Source organism: Microcebus murinus, chromosome 25, assembly GCF_040939455.1.
Source record: "Microcebus murinus isolate Inina chromosome 25, M.murinus_Inina_mat1.0, whole genome shotgun sequence".
NCBI classification, from domain to species: Eukaryota; Metazoa; Chordata; class Mammalia; order Primates; family Cheirogaleidae; genus Microcebus; species Microcebus murinus.
In genome coordinates, this window is record NC_134128.1 from 11,737,281 (window position 1) to 11,754,915 (window position 17,635).

General features: G+C 35.9%; 1 protein-coding gene across 1 annotated transcript in view; it reads right to left on the reverse strand.

Annotated features, from left to right (window-relative positions):
* The window catches only part of MRC1 (mannose receptor C-type 1), an 85,260-nt gene that overhangs the window by 33,969 nt on the left and 33,656 nt on the right, over positions 1-17,635 (reverse strand). Inside the window, exons 7-11 of the mRNA XM_020284087.2 lie at positions 15,987-16,172; positions 12,409-12,566; positions 10,787-10,897; positions 4,864-4,979; positions 2,174-2,322 (exon numbers count right to left, since the gene is read on the reverse strand). Of these exons, the coding sequence (XP_020139676.2) occupies positions 2,174-2,322; positions 4,864-4,979; positions 10,787-10,897; positions 12,409-12,566; positions 15,987-16,172 (720 nt within the window). The remainder of the gene's footprint in view (positions 1-2,173; positions 2,323-4,863; positions 4,980-10,786; positions 10,898-12,408; positions 12,567-15,986; positions 16,173-17,635) is intronic.

Genomic DNA, 17,635 nt, shown 5'->3' on the forward strand with positions numbered 1-17,635 from the left:
AGCACTACATGTACTCACCAGCAAATTGGTATTAACAGATCAACACCTAAGTGGACATATAAGAATAACATTTATCAGGTGTTGGGCAGGTGGGAGGGGGGAGGAGGGGATGGGTATATATAAACACAACAAGTAAGATGTGCAACATTTGGGGGATGGACACGCTTGAAGCTCTGACTCGGGGGAGGGAGAGCACGGGCAATATATGTAACCTTAACCCTTTACCCTCATAATACGTGAAAATAAAAATAAATAAATAAATAAATAAATAAATAAAGCAAACAGTGTGAATGGCCCCTTTTTTAATTCTTTAAGATCCTTTACTTCCCCTTCCATGTAGTCCTCCCAGGATCAAAGTTCTTCCTGGACTTCAAAATGAAATGCCCTGAGCTAGAGATGTTAGGTAAGTTACTCAACCACACTGAACTTGCTTCCTCACCTTAAAATGCAAACATAAGACCTACCTTACACAGTTATGAGGAATGCCAGCTTTAATGAACAAAAGTAAATAAAATAAAATGAGGAATGTACTACGTTTTATTGTTTATAATTCTGTTTCACAGTTAGAGTATCTCCAAAGAGTAATTAACTAAGAGCACTGATCATCAGGATTCTTTGCTGCTTAGATGAGATCATTTTTTTATGATAATTATGAGTCTTTTAAATAACAGTAAGTGCTTAGAAGTCCTTCTCAAAGTTCTGGAAAGGGACACCTGTTTTGGAATGTTTTATCTGAAATCTCTGATTTCCTAACAACCCAAGCAAGAGTTCGCTCTGACTCCTATGATAGCTTGCTTGCCTTCCCAGTACAGAGTTGAAAACTGGTAACTCTAGAATAGATGACAGCTGAGGTTGCCACATCCTGGAGGTCCAGTTTCAGTTCAGCTGACCTGATGCTCAGACCAGGGCTCCTTACCCACTGCTCTTGAACTTGTACCCTCATTCAAAGAGGTCAGCCTTCCTCAAGAGGGAGCCACCATCCTTCCATCAAGGATATACCATAACAATGGATACAACTGAGTTTTGGCTCCAATTTGATCCATTTTGATTCCCCAGGGACATTCCAGGGTTAACCTCTCAGAATCCTACTACTGAATGAGCAACACAGGCAAAATTAAGCAGTTTCATCTACAGAGTAAGACTGACCACTCCTACCAATATTAGAAAAAAATTAACATGTACTCAGCTCTTAATATACTATCCAGTTATTTGAAAAAATGAACCAACATCTTACCATTTTCCAGAAAGTTCAATAATCTAATAAACTATAATCACACATGATCCAGATTATTGATCTGTTTTCCTTATTGAAAGCTGACAATGCAAATTAAAATAACTCCTGAAGATTAGGATGTATTAGGATAAGTAGTAAGTTCATATACTCAAGCTATTACTCCTTTTACCCAGGTACAATGTGATATTTGCTATAAAAGATGTTGACTTTTCTGTGTGTTGTCATACTGAATAATGTCTTATGCTAGTGATACCAGTGCATAAAAAAGGCAAAAAATCTTTCAAAGTCTATTTCAGAAACAACTTGGAACATTGTACTAGGAAAAAAGCAAGTCAAAATTTACGGAGAGGCAGGCTGCTGCCAGTGCAAACAACACAGATTTGGGAATTACACAGATTAGTCTAAATCCATGCTTGGAAGCTTTCTCATCACATAAATTTTCTGAGTCCCATTTTCCACTTCTTTTTAATGAAGATACTCAAACTTATCTTGCAGGATTTTTTATAAGAATAAAATAAATCCAAAGCAAATAAAGAACTCGAGCCGGTGACACATGCAAGATATTGAAATAATGAGGTCTATAAGAGCACTACGTTTTGTTCCACCACCCAAATACACTAATATTTCAATTCATAGTTGCACCGAAAGCTTTTGTAGCCATTTAATATAGGTTTAAGTTCTCACAAATGAGTTAACCATTTGGAAGTTTGTGATCATTTAGAATTTCATAGATAGTTTTCAAGGAGATCAGTACCAGATAACCTAGCAATATTTTCTTTCTTTTCCTTAGAACACTGCAAACTCATTGGGAAATTCAGAAAAAAAGAAAGAAAAAACAAAAAATATATATAAAATGCTACCGAAAGCACAATCGATTTACATAGTCTATTTGGAAAGGTACACAGAGGGCAACTGAAATCCTTAAAACACTGCACATACCTGGCATATCTGAATTCCAGTGGGTAAACTGAACATCTTCCTCAATGGTCCACTGAAAGGTCCCTTTGTTTTGTATATCTGAAAGTCCTGTCCAAAAATATCTTTCAGGCCTTAATCCAACCAAACTAGTCAGGAAGGCTTGTTCATATCTTTAAAAAGAAAAATTAACATGTCAACTAAGTTTTAGAAACATTTATGTAAATTTATGAAAAGTATCTCAGTCCTATGTTTGAGCTACAGTTTAGTTAGTAATGCAAACATATTGTATTATATTTATATGTCATTTAAATTATACAAATTTTCATGGGGGAAATGTGAGCTTAGGAAGGAAAAATACTATATAGCTCAGTGAATAAAATCATTCAAATGTACTCAAGCCATTTCTCTCTAGTCCTTGCTTTCCTCTTTGCCTAGCCTCAAATTTTAAGAGAATTTTGAAAACACAAAGGAGAAAACTATAGCATTTTAAAATATGTTGTTTAAAAATTGAACCCACTTTTCAAATAGGCCAAATGCCCTACTCAATGCTTGATTTAGCAAGTTAAGCAATAGTAACATTAATAAGATAATACAAATAAAATAATCTACATGAATTTCCCCCTCAATTTTGCTCTTATATCTCAGCTCTGAAATAAAAGAGAAAATTATCAAGAAATACAGAGAAACAGAGATTTAATCTCTAGAAAGAACAGGAAGCAGAATCATGAATTCCTGCACTTTCTCTCCCTTTGGATTCTCATCTATGTATTTGGCATAATCTGGTAACAGTACAATACGTTGGCCAAGGCACCCAAAGTTTGTCTTCACTGACACACATAAAACCATGTAGGCAGCAACACAGGCAAAAATCTCTCTTTTGAGCAAAAGAAATAGTAGTGCCCAATGTCCCCAGGCACAAAGAGAGCTGTAGGTGGCTCAGAGAGAGCAGAAAGGGAACATAGAGCTACCTAACAATAATAGAACATTTATTTGACCATAGTCTGAATGATTTCATTCCCTAAACAGAACCAAAATAATTAAAAGTGCCAAACTCAATTTGGTTTACTTAAATGTCTGAAACCACATTTAACAACAGAGTTAGTGAGCTACCGAATATAAACATCATAGAAGACACATAAAGAAAAACAAATATAAAGTATTAGTGAAATCTTCTACATAGTATTCCAATAGACCAAAAGATCAATTATAGAACAGATCAGCATATGAGTCCATAGTATTCAAAGACGGGCAGTTTACCTCTCTTGTTATAAGATAAAAAGGATCTATGTTCTGATTGTCAGATGTTAGCATTATATGAGGATGCTATGATGTATTAGACATTTCATTATACCCAAAAGCAGGATGTGGGTTGAAATACGTTTCTTTCATAAAGACTATGCAAATAGTATGACAACTGTCCTTTTTACCAAAGTATTTTTAATATCAATAGTATCCCCTATATTTTTATTGGGGTCTGCCCAGTTGAAAGGCTAATAAATGTAATTTATTGTATTAAAATAACAATTTTTTTTACCTCTTTACTGCAAATGAAATATTTTAAAGGTTTTTTTAAATCTGTAATGGGTATTTTTTTAATTTAAATTTTTTTTTATTTGAACAGATTTAGGGGGTCTAAGTGGTTTTTTGTTACATGAATAAATTGCATATAATGGTGGAGTCAGGGCTTTTAATGTACCTGTCACCTGAATAGTGGACATTTTACCCAATACATAAGTTATGATCCTTAACCCCCCTCATGCTCCCCACTTTTGGGTCTTCAAAGTCTATTATATCACTCTATATTAAAATCGTTTTTAATTTTCTTCTGTGCCTAATTCAGGGCTTTGCAATGAGTAGGTAAAGAATAAATAAATAAATCTTAAAAAGAGATGGGACCCTCAATGTCAAAAGTTAAATAGAATCCTCTACGTCCATGTGATTTTTCTTGACCTATGAATCTAGTAACCTAGCAAAGCAAAGAATGGAAGAATGGGAAAGAAGGAATTTTTCAGTAAATCTTTCTGCTCTCTTTTTTGGTGCAGGGAGTGGTAAAGACACAAAAGTAGGATTTTGAGCTGGCAACATTTACTTACTTTTCCTGCTTTAAAATTTTTGACATATAGTAGAACAGAAAAAAGTTAGATCTATAAACTACATTTACTAGATTATTATTAATAAACTCTTCTTAATACAGCTTTATAGTACTAAAAGTAGCATAACAGTTTATAATGTTTGCAATGAAGAATCCAAATAAGGATATTATTTTTAATGCTTCTACCTTTACAAACCTTATCTCCAGATCACACATAATTTACTCAGGAATTTACAGCATGTTGATACTTAGGCTTTTCTGAAAATTTTTCACTATTTGACATATTTGAAAATAAAATTAAGGCCAGGCATAGAGGCTCATGCCTATAATTCTAACACTTTGGGAGGCCAAGGCAGGAGGATTGCTGAGGTCGGGAGTTCAAGACCAGCCTGAGCAAGAGTGAGACCCCCATCTCTAGAAAAACTAGAAAAATTAGCCGGGCATGGTGGCACATGCCTATAGTCCCAGCTACTCAGTAGGCTGAGGCAGGAGGATTGCTTGAGCCCAGGAATTTAAGGTTGCTGTGAGCTATGACGATGCCACTGTGCTCTTGGCCAGGCAACAGAGTAAGACCCTGTCTCAAAAAAAATAAACAAATAAAATCAAAATAGTGACATACCTGTCTTCAACAGTCGTTAAGTAAGCCTTCTCACTTTTACAGGTTTCGTTTGCTTCTGTAAATGTTGACAGTGTGTGTCCAATCAAGTAGCAGTAAAACCCATGTCTTTTCCAGCCCTATTAATGTGGTCAAGCAATGAAGAAACAAGCAGATTATCATGCATATTTATTAGGAAACAATATTTTAATGATTCTTCTATCATGAAACAAATTGATGAATAATACAAATGTCTAAAGAACACAAATCTGAAGAATTAGAAATGCAATGAAAATTGTCCGTATGAATGAACAAAGAAAGCAGTATTGCATTGTTCCTAGATGACAAATTATAATATGATACATAATGGGGAAGCAGTCACTCTCTCCACTTCTGATGCATTTTCCAATGAAAACTCCTCGTGAAATGTTCGCTGAGGAACTGAACAGATTGGCTAAGATTTCAGTTGTAGAGTAAGTAACCGTAGGAAATGATTTGGGGAATAGAAATCCTAGTTGCCTATTGAAGCCCACAGTAGATGATGAGTGTACAGCTATATTATATGGTCATAACAGGGCACTTATTAAACTCTGAGCAATATGATTTGGTATATTTCCTCTCCCATACTTCAGATATACAGAAATATTAAATAAAAACCTAACAATAAATTTAAAAATCCATATTAGAATTTGAAAGGAAGAAGCAGAAATCTTCCAGGTACCCAAAATAAGTAAAATGCTAAAAGCTAAATGGAAAATGAACACCCTGAGATTATGATTGTCCTGGGTCTATATCAGATCTAGATTAAGGTCTAGATTAAGGGCTTTGGTATTAATGTCCATACAGAATGTGATATTTGGCCTTTGGCCCACCTGAGGCAAGGAGTTGGAACTGGGGTTCTTACATAAAGATGATCCCACTAAGGGTATCCCTTCTGTGAGAGGGTAACTAGAATACTCTACCCACAGAACCAGAAAATGACAGAGTCTTGTCTTCTGCCTGGGGTTCTAGGTGCGAGAAAAAAAACTCTTCCGTTTGAAAATAAATGCTACATCTGTGCCACAGATAGGTGACAGTTCCAACCTTAAACTATCCACATGGTATGACAATCCACAGCCAAAATAGTAAAGTAATACTTTATCCACCAAAGAGGAATCTCTTAAGCACTCAAAGAAGTAGAATGCAAAACCACACAACAGACGTATTTCCATAAACCAGATCATGATATTTGGGGGTAAGGGTGGGAATGGAGATAGGAACTAACTCACAATCAAAAATTACAAAGCATGTGAGATAATGTCTTATTTTAAGGGAGAGTCAACAATTTAACATAATAGAATACTCTGAAAAATATTATAAAAATAAACATGCTTGAGATGATTTAGTGACAAAACTAAAAATACAGCTAACAATCAAAATATAGCTAAAGATCAAAATACTATGCACAAAGAACAGGAGGATATGAACCAAAAGATAGAATTTCTAGAAAAAAGATATAGCCATGAAGTTAAAAACTCAATGGTTAGATTAATGTAGTAAACAGGGTTTCAGAGAGAATGAGTAAATTAGATGACTATAGCACAGAAAGAGAAAAAAATATGAAAAAGGTTAAAAACATCTTGACAGAAAACAAAGACAATAGAATGAGAGGGTTGACTATTGACTTAAATTTCAGAAGCAGTGAATAAAATTAATGACTAATAATTTTTTAAAAATTGAAAGATGGCTATGAATCCTCAAAAAGAAGAATCACACTAAGAACCAAAGAGAACAAATGATATAATTCCAAATCTAGACACATTGTCGTAAACCTGCAGAACGCCAAAGACAACGAGAATATCTTAAAGTCAATCAGAGACAAGATAGAATACCCACTTACAAACAGAAGAAGTAGTATGATACAGGAATTCGAGTGTCAAAAATAAGGGCAAGAAGAAATGTATAAAATGCTTTCAGAAAATTATTGTCAATCTATAATTCTAAACTGACTTAGCTGAGCTATTATTAAGGGTGAGGATAAATTTAAGACATTTACAGACAGAAACTATTCCTAGACTCCCAGTGAAAGAACTAATAAAAGATTTACTTTGGAAAGAAGGGATTTTAACTAGGGAGGAATGAGTGGGCTAAAATTCTATTGACCAAAGAAATTGATATATGTCTTAGTAAATCCAGGTCTAATTGCCTATACTGATAGCAATGATAATTAATTGGAAGGTGGGAGGCTTCAAGAATGGAATAGGAATATATAGGAATAAGTTAACTGTATCATGTTGATGTCAATTCCTTGGTTATGACAATGTCCTATCATCAGATAAAATATCATTGGAGGAAGATGGCTGGATGATAACAGGGGAACTCTACTATTTTTGCAACTTCTTGTGAGTCTACAATTATCTCAAAATATAAAGTTTAAAAAATGTTTAAGTCGGCCGGGCGCGGTGGCTCACGCCTGTAATCCTAGCTCTCTGGGAGGCCGAGGCGGGCGGATTGCTCGAGGTCAGGAGTTCGAAACCAGCCTGAGCAAGAGCGAGACCCCGTCTCTACTATAAATAGAAAGAAATTAATTGGCCAACTAATATATACAAAAAATTAGCCGGGCATGGTGGCGAATGCCTGTAGTCCCAGCTACTTGGGAGGCTGAGGCAGGAGGATTGCTTGAGCCAGGAGTTTGAGGTTGCTGTGAGCTAGGCTGACGCCACGGCACTCACTCTAGCCTGGGCAACAAAGCGAGACTCTGTCTCAAAAAAAAAAAAAAAAAAAAAATGTTTAAGTAGAATAATAATGTTCCTTTTGTTCAGGCCATGGACAACTTTAATCTAATCAAATTTTAACTTTAATTTCATCAAGTCAGGAATGCATGTTAAAAATGTAAGTTGATTGGCCACATATTCTGTGTCAGGCCTACAATCCTAGAACTTTGGGAAGCCACAGTGAGAGGATTGCTTGAGGCCACGAGCTCAAGACCAGCCTGAGCAACATAGTGAGACCCCCATCTCTACAAAAAATGGAAAAATTAGCCAGGCGTGATGGTGTGCACCTGTAGTCCTAGCTTCTCAGGAGGCTGAAGCAGGAGGATCATTTGAGCCAGGAGATTGAAGTTGCAGGAAGCTATGATGATGCCACTGCACTTTAGCCCAGGAAACAGAGCAAAATCCTGTCTAAACTATATATATATATATATATATATATATATATATATATATATATATATGTTATACTATTTAAAAAATAGAAGTAGAAGGTATAGTTCCCAAACCTATAAAGAGGGAGAATGGGATAAAGATTACTTAACGGAACCAATGGAATGCAGGAAAGGAGGAATAAAAGAAAGCAAAGAATGATAAACAAAATAAAGCACAAAATAAGACGGTAGAAATAAATCCAAATGTATCAAACAAATTTAAACTCACTTGTTAGCCAGTTAAAAGCCAGAGATTCTCAAATTAGATTAAAGGTAAAAACACAGATATATATTTACAAGAGACATTTCTAAAACTTAATGGTGTAGCTATATTAATATTAGGTAAAATCAATTTTATGGTAAGAAAAAGCATTATTAGGAAGGAAGAAAGCAATTACATAATAATTAAGAGAACAATTCATCAGAAAGATACAACAGCACAGCCTCAAAGTAAGTAAAGCAAAAACTGACAGAATTATAAGGAGAATATTTGTCAAGCAGAAAAAATTATTAAGAATATAGAATATCTGGATAATGCCATTGCTAAATTTTACCTATTCAATATAGACAGACCCTGTACCAAATAATCACAGAACATTCCGCTGAAGCACGCATGGCATATTTACAGATGCTGACTATGAACTAGGCCATAAAGAAAATCTCAATAAATAATGAAAAAAATTTTATATGATCACAATTCAGAGAGATTAAAATCAATAATATCTCCCTAAACATTTAGACACTAAAAAACTAAAAAACTCTACCACCAAAAATCATTACCACCAAAACCCCCACCACTGCCAACAAACACACACACACACACACACACACACACACACACACACATATCAAAATAATTCATGGGTCAAAAAAATCTTAATGGAAATCAAAGATATTTTTGATTGCACCCTGATGAAAATACTACGTAAAACATGGTGGGCTGATCCATGATTTCAAGTCCATCTTTTCTTTCTGTAAGCATTCTAAAACACATTTATTTTAATGTCATATCTATTAATTTCCCCTGTGGTCTATTTTATGATTTTGGGTTTCACATTCACCTGTGAGGTTCCCGCAGCCTGGACCATGGAACTTGTTTATAACGAGGATTCACATTTATATCCGTCAGGCAGCCTGGAGTGTTGGCAACTCAGGACTGACCACTTTATGTTAATTTCTTGAGTTAGGGTCTCCCACACTGGTAGCATTGACTTGGACATTGAATCCCAGATCTGTGTGACAGCAGACCTGTGGTTCCAAATTATCAGGAAGACCCCCTCTACCATCATGGGCTTTGTTACCTTCCTTTGCTGGCAAGTGGATTTTTTTTTCTAGTCTTCCTAGCCCTTTGAGGAAGTTACTGCCTAGAGCAAGTGTTTTTAAACTGGCCACATTATGTAATCTCTCTGTGCTTCAGTTTCCTCTTATTTCTAATCAGGACTATTTATCCTACAAATGCACTAGAACATAATAATAACTTACTTGATAAAGGGTTGCTGTTATTTTCCTGTTTTGATTATTACCCTCCTAATGACATTGGATTATTATCAAGACTGCAGATATGTGATAATTAACAGAAAAAGATAAAACTTAGATTGATTATGTAAAAGCAATAAAAATGTAAGGATTGTTTATTATTTTGGAAAGTTACAATAATATGCAATCTTTTGGATATGCATGTGATTAGGCAAAGAATATATAATGAAATAAAGTACAGTGGTCTATGAGCAGGAGACCTGGGTTCTATTCTTACTTCTGTTGACTATAAGAAAGTTACATAGTTTCTCTGGGCTGAAGTTTCCAGAATGCAAAAATTAGAAGAGGAATTTTGATAATTGCTAAGCTCCTTCATATCTCTTAACATGTTGTGATTTTCTTCTATCTGCTCTATTTTTCTCTGTGGCTTCTTTATTAGTACCACCTTATGTTTCATGAATTTTTAGCCTTCTGGTGTTTTGTTATGAGATTGTGTGACCACAACAGTCTTGGAAAGAAAATTCATTTCTACTTCATTTTTATTCAAGAGAAGTGAGAAAGGACAAAAGGGGAAGAAGAGACACTCAGCAATCAACAGAAAAATGATAACCCTACATCCTGTATTTTCATAGTTTCCTTATGCTTTTAAAAATTATCTTCCAGAGACCATTGACTTTATCCTCAGAGAAGTATAACAGACATGCAGGGAGGTGTTGCTGTCACCCAGGTAAGGCTTGTGTGACTATTTAATTTAACTGAATTACTGCCAGTCTGAATTTCCTGCCTCTGATTGCTGTGATCTACTAAGTAGAATCCCACCAGACAAAAGCTAATCAGGCATATTATACATGGGAAAAAAATGAGTAAGGATAGTTTGCCATCAACAACTTGAAGTTAGCTACTAGAAATATTCCTGAGTACCTACAGGATCATAGGCTGCTAAATCTAGATGGCATCTGTCACCCATAACCTGCCTTCATCTGGTGAGCCTGCCCAGGTTCTAGGGGATGTGTGATTTTGTTCTCTGTTTTCTCTCTTCCAGTTCCCACGGCATTCCAAGAGGAGCTACTCGCTATGCGTACCCCCTTATTAACTGTAGATAATTCCCAAAGAGAAATTTAGGGAGAATAGTGCTATCCAACACTGACAATAAACCATCGAAGGTTTTAGACATGGCTGAAACATTTGGCTATCGCAATAACAAAGCACTTTCACATATAAAAATAAAACCAACTGTATCAAAAAATATTTGCTGATCCTAAATCACTGTGTACATTCTGTACTCACTTTCCGGCAGCCTGTTTCAACTTCCACTATTCCTGGAGCTTGGGCTTGTGATTTCATCTTGCAGATGTAGCCAAGGGACCGCTCGCAGGCACGATCCGCCCAGTACCCATCCTTCAGAGGGTAGAGAGAAAAACATAAGGGATTACCAGTTTGGGGATGTCGATGCTATGTTCTTGTCATTGGGCCTCAGAGAAGGAAAATGAAGAGTCAAGGTTCTCAAGAGAAAATGGCATCTACAGAAAGGAAAGGTAAACTGAAGTTTTGCAACAGTACATTTGACTCTGGCTACAAAGATGTACAAAGAGACTGTAGCCCCAATATGATTTTGTATCTTAGATGTCCAAGCCACTGTTCAGAGTGGTCCAGAGAGAAACTAAAAATGCTTGTAAGTCCTTAGATGATGGTGCTCACAGTTCTGAGCATTCAGTTCTGTCTTTAAGTAAACCAGGTACATATAAACCATTCACAAACAACTCCCTTGCCCAAGACACCAAAAACTCATCTTTCGTTTCTTCTTCCAATTTCTACTGATGAATGTTCTCCTGGTTCTAAGTCTCAACATTCCACTTTGTTTCAGATGCTACCTTCTCCCCCTTCCTTAGAGATTTTACACTCATATTACCTCTCCTCTCCTTCCATTAACTGCTAAATATCTTGAAAAATGTTTTCTGTGTTGTCTGTTGTAATTCCTCATCTCTCACTTGGTCTCAGCTCATTGCAACCTGGTACTCAAGCCTTCAGCCAGAGTAATATTTATAAATTGCAAATTTGGTCTTGCCACTCCCGAGATAATTCACAACGCTAATGTTTCTACTCACCCCTTCTGCCTCTAACCTCATAGTTTCAGCCAAATTGTCCTCTCATCTCCTCCCAAGCAAGAGATACTCTCTGATTTCTTCTGCCTACTCTTTGCATAGTTAACACATACTCTTTTCTTACACTTTCAATCAATCACAATAAAAACAACAACAGTGACAAAAATAGTAGCTAGTATTTATTGACCAATAAACTTGGGGCAGGAACTGTCCATGATATATGCATTAAGCCATTTAATACTCATCTCCACAGGTGAGCTGGGAATCATTCTTGTCCCCATTTTGCAAATGAGGGAATAAGTCACAAAGCAAACCTAGCCTCTTAACCACCATTTTTATTGTCCATGAACAAAAGATCATTTGACAATAGTTTTCAATCACTAAGGTCATATTTAAATCATGAAAGCAATCATTCACATGATACCTCCATGTAACCTGAAAAGATAAATGTAGCTTTCTAAGTAGAGACTTCAGGCTATGAAACCCAGAATGGTTCTCACTCTTCTGCATGCACTCAGATCTACCAGGCAAAGGTAGAACCAAAGCTCTCATGCGTATTATTAATAGTTATTGGTCAATGTCATCCTTGAACCAAAAGTTTCTGTCCATTGCCTTTGCGGTCCTCTTGAAAATTTGACTTTGCTAGACAAATTGAGAGAGACTCAAGAAACTGAATTTGGTGCAACTTTGATCCATGTCGATTTACCCAGAATAAAAGCAATCTAAACAAATATACTTAATTAAAGTTGGACAGAAGGAAAGATCCCCTGAGACTTTACTAGGAATCAGCAATTCAAGTGGCCTCACCTTGCCTTTCATTACCACACAGTCCTCCTGCCGGTTGTTCTCATGGCTTGGTTCTCCACGAAGCCATTTGGTGAATGTCACAGGGGTCCCGTCACTCCACTCAAAGTACATCTGGATCTTGATGTCATTTAAGCCAATCCACAATTCATCGTTTGGCTCTAAACAGGAAGAAAAATACAAGAGTAGTATATGCAAGCGTTGCTTTCCAAAAGTCAGAAGGGCATCAGGAAGGGAAGGTATTTTGCTTTATCAGTAGGGCTCTACTCCCTTGAAATTATCACTATCAACATCTCAAATATTAATCTGAGTCCATAATGCTATATCTAGACTCAGATGCCAACCATGTTTTATGTTGTCACTTTTAGGTCGTGTAATGTATTTTTTACATTGTGAATGTAACTGTATTCTTTCATTGCACTGTTATAAATTATATCTCCTGAGAGTTGAAAAAAATGAAAGTTGAGGTAGGTCTGCTATTACTCCCTATCATGGGAAGCTACTTTTTTTGTTATGGGTAATTTACCATGCCAATTGCACTCATATTGTTAAAAATATGGTAGCTTATTTATACAAATCCATTTGCCTACTATAAATCTTACAAATGATTTAAAGTAACAAACATTTAAAACTGCTTCTATTTTACTGAATATTCTTGTTATCAAGAATATTCTAGGTGCTTCTGTTAAACATAAATCATCTCACTAGGAGTGAGAATGATCTATACAGTGAGAGAAAAATAAAATGAGCAGTGAGCCTGGCTCCTGACATTTGACACTTATTCATTGGTCTATAAATATAAGTGAATCTGTAATTGTTTTTACCATAAAATGTTGTGAAATACTAGCAAAACTTAAACAACAAATAAGGTTAAAACAAAACCAATATAGATTTAAAATGTGATTATTTTGTTTTGAGATTCTATTGAGAACATGATTGATTACATCAGTAGTTATTCTGAAAAATTGTAAATATCACAACAAAAATGAGACACAACTGAAGTGATTGAAGGTCTAGGATTTCCTGGCTGAAAAAGAAACGTTTCCAAATTAAAAAAAAAAAAAATTCAAAGAATACACAATCCAATGTCTATTTAATTTGCACAACTAGGAATGCCATCCCAAATGCTGGATGTATTATCTTTTAACGACAAAACAAAATTACTTGCCAAAGGATTGTAAAGATGGAGTATAGAAAAGGAGGAAACTACCACACTGTATAAGAATTTCCCTAAGTGGTTTAGCCTCTTCCTCCTAAAAGTTGTCATTCAATTTTGCTTTTAGAGAAGTCCCTGACTGGCCTCGTGCCAGTCCCAACAGATGTTTCCAATGCCATGGGTTGAATGGCATTGCCAAGCTGATGCCCTTTTCCTTTCACTTGATTTGGCAAATCATGACTTTTTAAGCAACAAATACAGGCTTCACAGTGAAATCATGTACCCTTCAAGGATTTCAGCTGAAGACCAATGAAATACCAACCTCCTAAGTCCCACAATTATAATAAAGTATGAAGAGTTTCCTATACATGTTCTTCTCACTAAACTGTTCTCCACCTATAGCTTTTGCAATTCCTAAATCCAATCTTGATCCCACAAAAATGCATAATATGTGAGTACAAAGTTGTTAAGTTGATTTTGATAAATCAGTTGGTGAAGTCATAACTAGTTAGTTGGTATAGTCATAACTTACAGGTGCAGGTCCCAATGTATCCACTTGAAATATATTTCAAAGGTTAATATAAAAGATACCATCTCGACTAGCTAAACCAGTTTTTCCTAGGCTTTTGTTTTAACACCAATAATTTTAGCTTTATGACTTTACTTTTATTAATAATCATTTTATTGTTTCAAATAAATAAATCCTTATGAGTAATTTTTTTAAGTGGAAGGTTTTCTAATTCATTTACTAATTCTCAAGCAGAATATAAAAGCAACTGTGGCCATCCGACTTCCCAAAATAATTATAGCCATAAAAATATCAGCTTCTTCTATTACTACATCACGTGCTAGAAAGTAGAGCAAAATTTGCACTTAAGTTCTATAGCACAACTAACCTGTTTCCTGCTGATTCTTTGGCAAACGTGATTAGCTATTATTATAAGTGTCATGATAAATGTAAGTAACTGTTATTCAGATATAATCAGTTTTGATTCCATTATCATCTTTTAGTCTGAATTTTCTAGGCTAGATAGACATAAAATAATCAAGAAATTGTGGGCCAGGTGTGGTGGCTCACACCTGTAATCCTAGCACTCTGGGAGGCCGACAGGAGGATCGCTCAGAGTCAGGAGTTCGAAACCAGCCTGAGCAAGAGCGAGACCCCCCTCATCTCTACTAAAAATAGAGAGAAATTAATTGGCCAAGTAAAAAATATATAGAAAAAAATTAGCTGGGCATGGTGGTGCATGCCTGTAGTCCCAGCTACTTGGGAGGCTGAAGCAGAAGGATCGTTTGAGCCCAGGAGTTTGAGGTTGCTGTGAGCTAGGCTGACACCACGGCACTCTAGCCCAGGCAACAGAGTGAGATTCTGTCTCAAAAAAAAAAGAAAAGAAAAAGAAAGAAATTGTGAATAGGCTACAGCCGGCTATTATAATGGCCTATGACAATCAATGAGATGAATTCCATTTGGGACAGGTGCCAGGAGTAGTAGAGTTTGGGGATCTTTTAAGTCTCTTTTTCTGCCAGTCCTCTACTTTGTCCTCATCTATTTGTTAATTGCTTTTCCCCTCCTCCCTCCAACCCCCACCAGTTTCTAGGCACTAAGTGTCAGGAAACTGCCTCCACCATCACCACCATCCATTTCCTCTTGTTTTGCTGGAGGGAAATGAAGAACAGCTGCGGCTGTTGCTCAGCAGCCTCATCAGTGCAAGATGAAAATGATAATCATTTAATCACAAGGACTGCAAAATGCACATTAGCATTATGTGGTTTCTCAACGCACTCTTCTTCAACACAAGCACTCCCAACTCCTTTTATCCATTTTTTTTCTAGTTAGTACATTTTCTCTGTATTTTGAAAATTAGATGCCTAAAATTGAGCCATAAATTTCTGTAAAAGGTGTAGGGCAACACCTAACCACTCAAAAAAAAAAAAAAAATCCATTCCATTCAGTGTTCAATCCCTTAGCGGCAGCATTAGCTAGATTCCTAAAGAAAAGAAAATCTGCAAGTGTGACATGGTTCCTTGAGAGATAAAATATGGACCACAAAAAAGAAAATACACACATGTATTTCACACAAATCATTTCCAAAGAATGAAACATCGTTGACAAGTTTAAGACAGACCACTCTGAATCCAGGTAATTTATAGAAAGATAATACTGAAAAGCCATCCAGAAATTGATCACATAGTAAAACAAACAAACAAAAATAAATTGAATTATCTTTTAGTGATAAGAGTTCTTTCAATTACCATACAGTTTTCACATGGGCAATACGACTAGCATTTGTTATTGCATTTATTAACTTGCTCGTGTAATTGTTAATTTAAATGGATTAAATTTGACATGTATTATTAAATTGTCCAGAGATGGGTGGAGAGACGGGACTAGAGTCAAGCGTATTACCAGTGTAAGGTTTCTCACCGTATCCTAGCTGAGAGATAATGAAGTCGAACTCCTCAATGCTGTGGATGCTAGCAAGATCACCTCCTTCCTTCCTACATGTGATCAAGGCATCCCTCTGGATTTTCTTCTCCTCCCTGTGAATCCTGTAACAGTGACCCGCATACGGCCACCACTGACTAGGACAGTTGGTGGGCACATCACTTTCTAGGAAAAAAAAAAAAAAACAATTTGGAAAACATTTAAAAGAGAAGGTTTGTTAAAAATTGTAAGCATAGTTTCACCATTCTATACATGAAACAGTTCCTAGTTATTAGGCAAAGAAAGGTAATATTTATTCTTCATTTTTCTGCCATATATATTCACAAAAGATAGATTAGACATATCCTCTTTGTCTTTAGACTAAAAAAGCAAAAGAACCCATTTTTTACTGTAAAAATAATCAGATGGGAAAACTCTTTTAAAAGTTGTACATACAACAAGACTACACTAAGGTACAACAGACTGTCTAATTTTATCTACGTCGTAGGAGCAAATCTGTACTAAGCATCTATTATGCGCTGTTTAAATGCGGGAGGCCTGAAAGGTTGGATAGTTAATACATCCCCTAAAAGATTTTAATTTACCTTTATCCTGTTGACATTAGGGAGCCAGTCACTCTTCAGAGGACAGGCAGTACTCAGAAGGCAGGCAAGGGACAGAGCAATGTTGAAGCAGGCAGTAGAATGGGTGGGGGATGGGGGCCACCAAGAAGCCACCTCACCCATAGCAGCAGTAGCCAGCCACTTGTGCCTCGGAAGGGATCCACTACCATTTACTTGTTCCCAAAAAATGACATGTTCTCTTGTGGCTAGGGGAGGGATTGCAATTCAGAAGTTTTCCCCATGAAACCTGAATTTGCCACAAGTTGTGTGATCTTAAGTCACATCACATGAACCAAAGTATCCATAGATGTAAAAAAAAAAAGTCAAAGAATATTAATACTCATATTAAAATATTAAACTACCCATTCTGTGTTCTTCTGAACTAGAAAAGAATAACATGCATATAAATTACAAATACCACATAATTATTATTTTGTTAAGCCAGTGGTCAACATCTTCCTTATTGTTACTAATAGTTAGGGTCGAACTGCATCATCTTGATTATACACTGCAAAAATTTACTTTAATGATAATGAGCTGAGGAAGGTGATGGTAAAGATGTTTTAAGGTGAAGATTCACCTTATTCATTCCTATTTGCCCTTGAACCTGGCACATGCAGGTGCATTGAGTGTTGGATGAGAAAACAGAATTGAAGTTATATTTGATATACGGCAGTTGATTATTACTATTTTATGGACATGATTTCAAATAGCAATTTGGCAACATCCTTTGTTTAGAGAGGGACTATGTTACCAACTGAAAGTCAATTTATATGTTTCTTTAAGCTTGATGTTAAATATTCTCAAATGGCTGCCTTAGTAAATGTTCAATATGGGGTACCTTTCTTTGCTGTTCTTTTAATGAATTGGGCCCATTATCCCTTAAAGGCAGATAGTAACTGGAATACTTTTGTTTAAGGCCAGAGTTCTATGCTCAGTAGTCATTTAAGTAAATAATCAGTCATGATGCCCAAACACTGGATTATTGCAATAGAAAAATATATATTTTTAACAATTCTATTCCCC